This window comes from Montipora capricornis, chromosome 12, assembly GCF_036669925.1.
Source record: "Montipora capricornis isolate CH-2021 chromosome 12, ASM3666992v2, whole genome shotgun sequence".
Lineage (NCBI taxonomy): Eukaryota > Metazoa > Cnidaria > Anthozoa > Scleractinia > Acroporidae > Montipora > Montipora capricornis.
The window spans coordinates 41,109,515-41,115,944 of NC_090894.1; the positions used below are offsets into that span (position 1 = coordinate 41,109,515).

At 39.3% G+C, this 6,430-nt stretch overlaps 1 protein-coding gene across 1 annotated transcript in view; it reads left to right on the forward strand.

Annotated features, from left to right (window-relative positions):
- The first annotated feature begins 5,637 nt into the window (after window positions 1–5,637).
- LOC138027783 (uncharacterized) overlaps window positions 5,638–6,430 on the forward strand; it is a 47,546-nt gene continuing 46,753 nt past the window's right edge. Inside the window, exon 1 of the mRNA XM_068875396.1 lies at window positions 5,638–5,723. Within this exon, the coding sequence (XP_068731497.1) occupies window positions 5,648–5,723 (76 nt within the window). The 5' untranslated portion in view covers window positions 5,638–5,647. The remainder of the gene's footprint in view (window positions 5,724–6,430) is intronic.

Here is a 6,430-nt window from a genome sequence, read left to right on the forward strand (position 1 = left end):
AACTGTGTGGCTTCATATCTCTGTCGGTAGAGCATTGCACTGGAATCGCGGAGTTTATGGGTTTGAATTCCGTTGGAACAACCTGAATTTCTCTGGTGTCTGTAAGCGACAACTGCTTAAATTGAGCAATCAACTCAGTGCGAAGATCACTTCTCTCATTCGTCTATAACTTGCACTTTAATATACATTCATTTCAAAACATTTTACGCTTGTAACAAGAGAGGTTAATTAAACTGAAAACGTGACAATAGAGAGTTGGGATATGTCTTTATGCTTACATGTATAATTGCATTATGGAATTGGTGTCTTTTTAAGCCTCGCTATGTTCACCTTATATTACCAACTCTGTATTCCCAACTAATCATTCTAATCATTTAATTATGTTACTCAGCTAGGCTAGCTTTTTAGTTAATCTGAGTAACTTTTGCCTACTACTTTTCCCACTATATATATGTAAATCTTTATTTTCCACTTAAACAAGGTCATAAAGTTGTTGTTGTTGTTGTTGTTGAGGATGATGATGTTTTGTTTGAATGCAGCCGCTGTTTTGAAATAAGCCTGTTCTCCCAACATGATCTCTTCTCTATATTAACGATTACGGTTAATTCGTAATTTGCTTTGAATTTACTATTATCGGTTATTTAGGACACTGTGTCCCAGGACTTGTTGTAGTAGAGAAAGAAAGGAAATAAAAAACCATATCCGTGGAATGGATTTGAACCCAGAGTTAATACTCTATCCGCTTCACTACTGAAGATCAAAACACCGCACTTCCAAAAAGAAACATGCATTTAGTCTCCCATAAAATATCGTTGCTAAAGAATAATAAAAGCTTTGATTTAATTTAAAAGGTGAAGTTTGGTAACCGACCTTTGGCAATGTTTAATATTGTTTGTTGCCGAGTGATAATACAGCATTATCAAATAGTGTTCAAAATATCGTCCCTGAGCAGCTAGCGGTGTGGTGGCCAAGTGGTTAGGTGACGGGTAAATAAACACTCTCAGGTGAGAGTCCTATGTCCATACTGTTGGGTTGTCTTTTAAAAACTATATGAACATTTTCCATAATCGATATCAAACTTTCAGTCTTCTAAGTTAACGATAGTAGCAAATTCAGAGCAAATTACAGATTAAAGAGAATCGTTAATTCAAGGAGGAGAATGGGTTGGTTCTGCACGCATTCAGTTGGTAAACGGGACGAGAGATGGAGAGGGGCTTGGGACGGGCGGCGAGAAGCGCGATATTGCAAAAAATATTTGCTGTGAACCACGATTTCCCGTTTCTCTTTGTTATTTTGTGAATCGTGAGAGCATCTCGGAAATGGTGAATTCCAAAGGCGTAATGCTGCTGTTGTTCAGCTGGGAAGAGCACAAATGGCATTAACTGGGTAGCGGATTATCTATAAAAACCGGGTTGTGATTGTTCAGTTGAAGCGTTCCAGGCAATAAAAAATCGTGTAAACGAGCAGATAAAAAATGGCACAACAACGCAAAATTGCAGTTATGGGTAGATATGCCTAAAAAATTCATGACTTCAACGGGGTTTGAACTCGTGACCTCGAGATACCGGTGCGACGCTCTAACCAAATGAGCTATGAAGCCACTGACGTTATCAGCCCTTATGATCGGCTGCGAGTTCATCAAAGGTAGGGATAAGGTGTTTTTCTCGTTTGGTGGCGTGGTTTGCCTCTCGCATGTTGACACATAGTCGCACGTATCCGGATTTCTAGGTGTGGGACCAGTAACTTGCGGTATTTGGTAAAACGATAGAAAACCTGCGAAAGTGTGTGAATGTCAAAATAGCTAGCAACCCAAACAAGGTCGCCAAACTGACGGCCTCACCCGCCTTTGATACCTTCCGCATCTTCTGCGAAGATCTAGCGGCTGTTAGAGAGAAGAAGACCAGGCTGTACCTGAATCGTCTGATTTACGTTGGCTTCACGATCCTAGATCTGTCTTAAGTCCTAATATATGATTTCCTCTACAACTACATGGTCTCAAGGTACGGCTCCTATCCTAAATTGCTTTTTGCCAGACACCCATAGCTCGTGCTACGTTGTCAAGACAGATGACCTCTTCCAAAATTTCCTAGAAGACCTAGACTACTTTGGCACGACAGAGTACCCAAGAGCCCATTTTCTGTATAGTGCGAGGAACAAAAAGGTGCTGGGGAAATGAAAGACTAGACCCATGACATACCCATCGAGGAATATATTGGCCTGCGACTGACGATATCTCCATACTGTTCACGGAAAATGACAAACCAGTGGAAAAGAAAACAGAAAAAGGATTTCCAATAACGTGACCAAGAGAAAAATCCAACATCAGGATTATAAGACATGTCTCCTAGAGAAACAAGTGCAGATGGCGCAAATGAATCAAATTCGAAGCCAAAGACCGTCAAATTTATTCACAGACATTAAGCAAAACAAGTCTTTCACCCTATGACGACAAACGGTACATTTTAGCAGATGGATGTCATTATCTCGGGTATGGACATTATTCGATTTAAGCATGTTAAGAGTTCACAGAAGTGTAAATATGTTTTTACCCCAACGGAAATTGATTGTAATTTTTGTATAACCTGATTAATATTATGAAGAAATATCAATTTCACATGTACGAACGGATGGGTTCTATAATTTAAAAGGGGGTTTAACGAATACGAAATTGCACTGATTTTTGAGTGCAAAAGGGTTGCTAGGATGCTGCTTTGCTTAGATGCTTGCATAACAAGATAGCGGATAATTAATGTTCTCGGCAACTTATCAACGGATTAAGAAGTAAAGTTTGAACTAAACAGGAGTAAATTATTGAATCCTCGGGGCTTTGGTGTCAATTACTGAAACCACTGATGAAGAAGGAGTACCCTCGAAAACGTTTGGTTCATATTCTTGTGCGCAAATTTGAACTTTCCTTTACCATACTTCTCCTGTAGTCGACTTAGTTGGGTCAAGACAATCCATAGCTTCAGCTTTCTCTTTTTATTTGAACAAGTATTCCGTTAAATTCAAGAAAATGTATCTTTTTCTCAATCAGGAAGTCAGTTCGTTTACGCATGCGCAGTTGATCTGAGAACGAGCGCGAAGAAGGGCGAGGAAAACCTTGGATGTAAACAATAGTTCGTGTGGTGATTTTTGCTTGTGAGTGGGTTTTCTGGTCAGCTCACGATATGATGACGTCAGTCACCGGAAGTAACATTTCACTTCCTTAGCAACGCGCGGAAAATCCGTCTGTGGACCCTTAACAAAAAAAGCACGGCATTGAAAAGAAACTACGAGGTGTGGACAGTGAAGAATTCTTAAAGCCGGTTACAAAGATAAGAGAGAAAATGGACGTAAAAGGCTTAATAAAGAAAAATGTGAAAGAGGAAGGAAACAATGAAAATGAAGACGAAGAAAAGATTGAAATGAACAAGACCACCTGACCACCTGAGGCAAATGAATTTTTTATTTGCTTCGGTAGAAAGATTACTTTTATGTTTCAAATAAAGAAAGGAAAATCCCCTAAAAATCAAGAGCTATGAACAGATAAGTCAAATGAAACGAGAAGATAAAAAAATCGATGAAGATACAAAAATATAAATCCAAAGAAAAGTTTAGAAACCATTTTGGTTACTTTTGAGTTCGAATTATATCCCGTATTTCAAACTCACAATTAATCAGCTCCCAGTTGGCATAATAGCTCAGAGGGTAAACCAGTGCAGCGCAATAGAACGGCCGCGGTTTCGAAACCAATTCGTGCCTGGATTTTTTCAGGATTTCTTTCCAACTACTAAAGCCGCTACTTAACTGCTTCTTCGACTTTCATATACTACATTTAATCATAAAAATTGCAATTTCCTCGATTGTGATGGGTTTAACCTTTCACCGCAATAAATGCCAATTGACACTTATAGATTTCACTCTGACTAATTTGTCAATGGGGAAGTCCTCGGCGGTTAATTCACTGATCGGACAATTTGTTATTGGACAGTTCAATAAGCAAATCACATTCAAAGTTGTAGTTTAAATCAACCAATCATAACCTTGGTTTCAATGACCATAGAAACAGAGCACAGACTCCTAAATTGACTCTCTTTTTTCACAGCGACATCAAACAATTTACGCCTCCTTTTTCAAATTTTTGATGCAAAATTTTCCCTGTATTGTAAATTTTATAATTAATTGGTAACAGGACTTCGTGTCGTCCAGTTCGGTCTGTAATCATCCTTAAACAAATCGGACTCCCGTTGCGCGGTCGTGCGCGATTTTGTTATCCCTCGTATGATTACAGACCGAATTGGACTCCACCCAGACCTATTACTATTACTAACTGTAAGTCATCCATTTCAAATTGAACCTCAGAGACTGTCTTAGTATCCACATAGCAATCAGAAAATTAAAAGTCACTGCTTACGAGCCAGAAGGCCCATCAGGCCGGCGCTTATCTCCAGTTTCCGTAGCATGAAGCGACTAGGAGTATTTCTACTCCCCCCTGGATGGGATGCTAGTCATCGCAGGGTTACCCCCAGCATTTCATCGATACCCATTTATACACCTGGGTGGGGAGAGGCACCGTGAGAGTAAAGTGTCTTGCCCAAGAACACAACACAATGTCCCCGGCCAGGACCCGAGCCCGGTCCACTCGATCCAGGAGGCCACCGCGCCTCTCACTAAGCAGAAAATTAGCTTTATTCGTATATATGCATGGCACGAAAAACAATATTAACTATGGCTGTGTAAAAAAAATACCTTTCTGAATAAAAATGCAAATAATCGAATTTGAGAGATTTTATAATTCTAAATGTGGCACTGTTATGTGATAATATATGGAAAATGGAGTAATAACGGATTACACTTTTAAAAGAAGTGAGAAGTGAGTGTGTCTGTCAGAGATAATGTTAATTAATGTCTACAAAAGACTAAGGCTGAAACCAATTGAAATTAGTTAATTTTTCTTGATGCCAAGAGTAATGATAACGTGAGATTTACGCAGCTAATGAATTTTATTTGGTTTGATTGTTTGTCTATTACCTACAACATGGTTATTTCTAGTATTTTGGAAAAGCCTGTTCGTGGTTTATGAACATTGAACTTATTGTCTGAGATTAATGCTAGAGAGCGCTCGCCTCCCACCAATGTGGCCCGGGTTCGATTCCCAGACTCGGCGTCATATGTGGGTTGAGTTTGTTGGTTCTCTACTCTGCACCGAGAGATTTCTCCGGGTACTCCGTTTTCCCCTCTCCTCAAAAACCAACATTTGACTTGATTTACTTTCATTGTTCATTTCAGTTTACAGTGTCCCCAATTAGCGCTCCAGCGCTAGAACGACGATACACTTAAATATAGTTCCTTTCCTTTCCTTTCCTTTCCTTTCCTTTAATAAAAAATAAAAGAGCCCCATTCAATTTAGCATGTTTAAGCATTTTCTTTCCGTTTGAGTACTAAACGCGAAGTGAAAGCCCTTTTTTTGCAAGAGGCCGAAAAGATTATTGGGATAGTATCGCTGGTCGTTCCCGAAGAACCTTTTTTGGAAGAGATTGACTTACTGTGATCAGTTTATTAAACTCCTATTGGCCAGCACTCTAGTGTCTTTCCTTAACTGATTAGGTGGTGTTTCTGGATCTAAACAGATGTTTCATTTATCTATTCAGTACGAATCGTTATCATGCTACTGCTTCTCGCGCTCATATTGTCAGCCGAATGGACGTGTAAGATTCGTGGGCAATTTTGTTCTTCAGAAGGTTGGTACTCAGCAACTTTGGTGAAACATGTATTCTCAATACTAGTCGTGATAAGTGTAAGGGAAGATGGCAAAGTGTTTTCCCAAAGTACGCAAACGCTTTCGAGCCTGTTTGATATGTATGAAAGAGTCCTGAGTGCTGTAACAGTATTCGATACTGAGCGGTAAAACCCCACGCGTATGGAAGAAAAACACTTTAGTAATCCCAGTAAATTTGTTTTGCAACATTTCTGTTTTTTCCTGGAAGTGTCAAGCAGCAGATTAGATGAAAATAAAAGTCGAAACGGAACTTTGTCGGAATCAACGAACAAACTGCCAAGGCACAACTTCAAACGATACCTGTTGTTCGTCATTGAATAAAGATGTATAGTTTTGAAGCATAAGAAACGTTGACTTCGACAAGATATTTTTGGCAACTAAAATGCTTACAACCGCACTTTGCTTTTCATTTTTAAGCAAACTAGCTGCTCAAAATGTTGATATGTTTATTGGACTTAGACAAATTTGGGAGATTTTTCGCGGAAGTCATGAATAGAAATCTTGAATAGGTGGTTTTAATTTGATAACATCGCATTAAGGTGTTTTCTTTCAATAACGTCTTTCATCATTAACGCTCGCTCTTGCCGGGCACGAAATATCCTTTCGGTTTTTTTCCTTGTTCTAACGATACGTTAGGTGGTGTGCGAGGGCCGCTACTATCACGGTGCG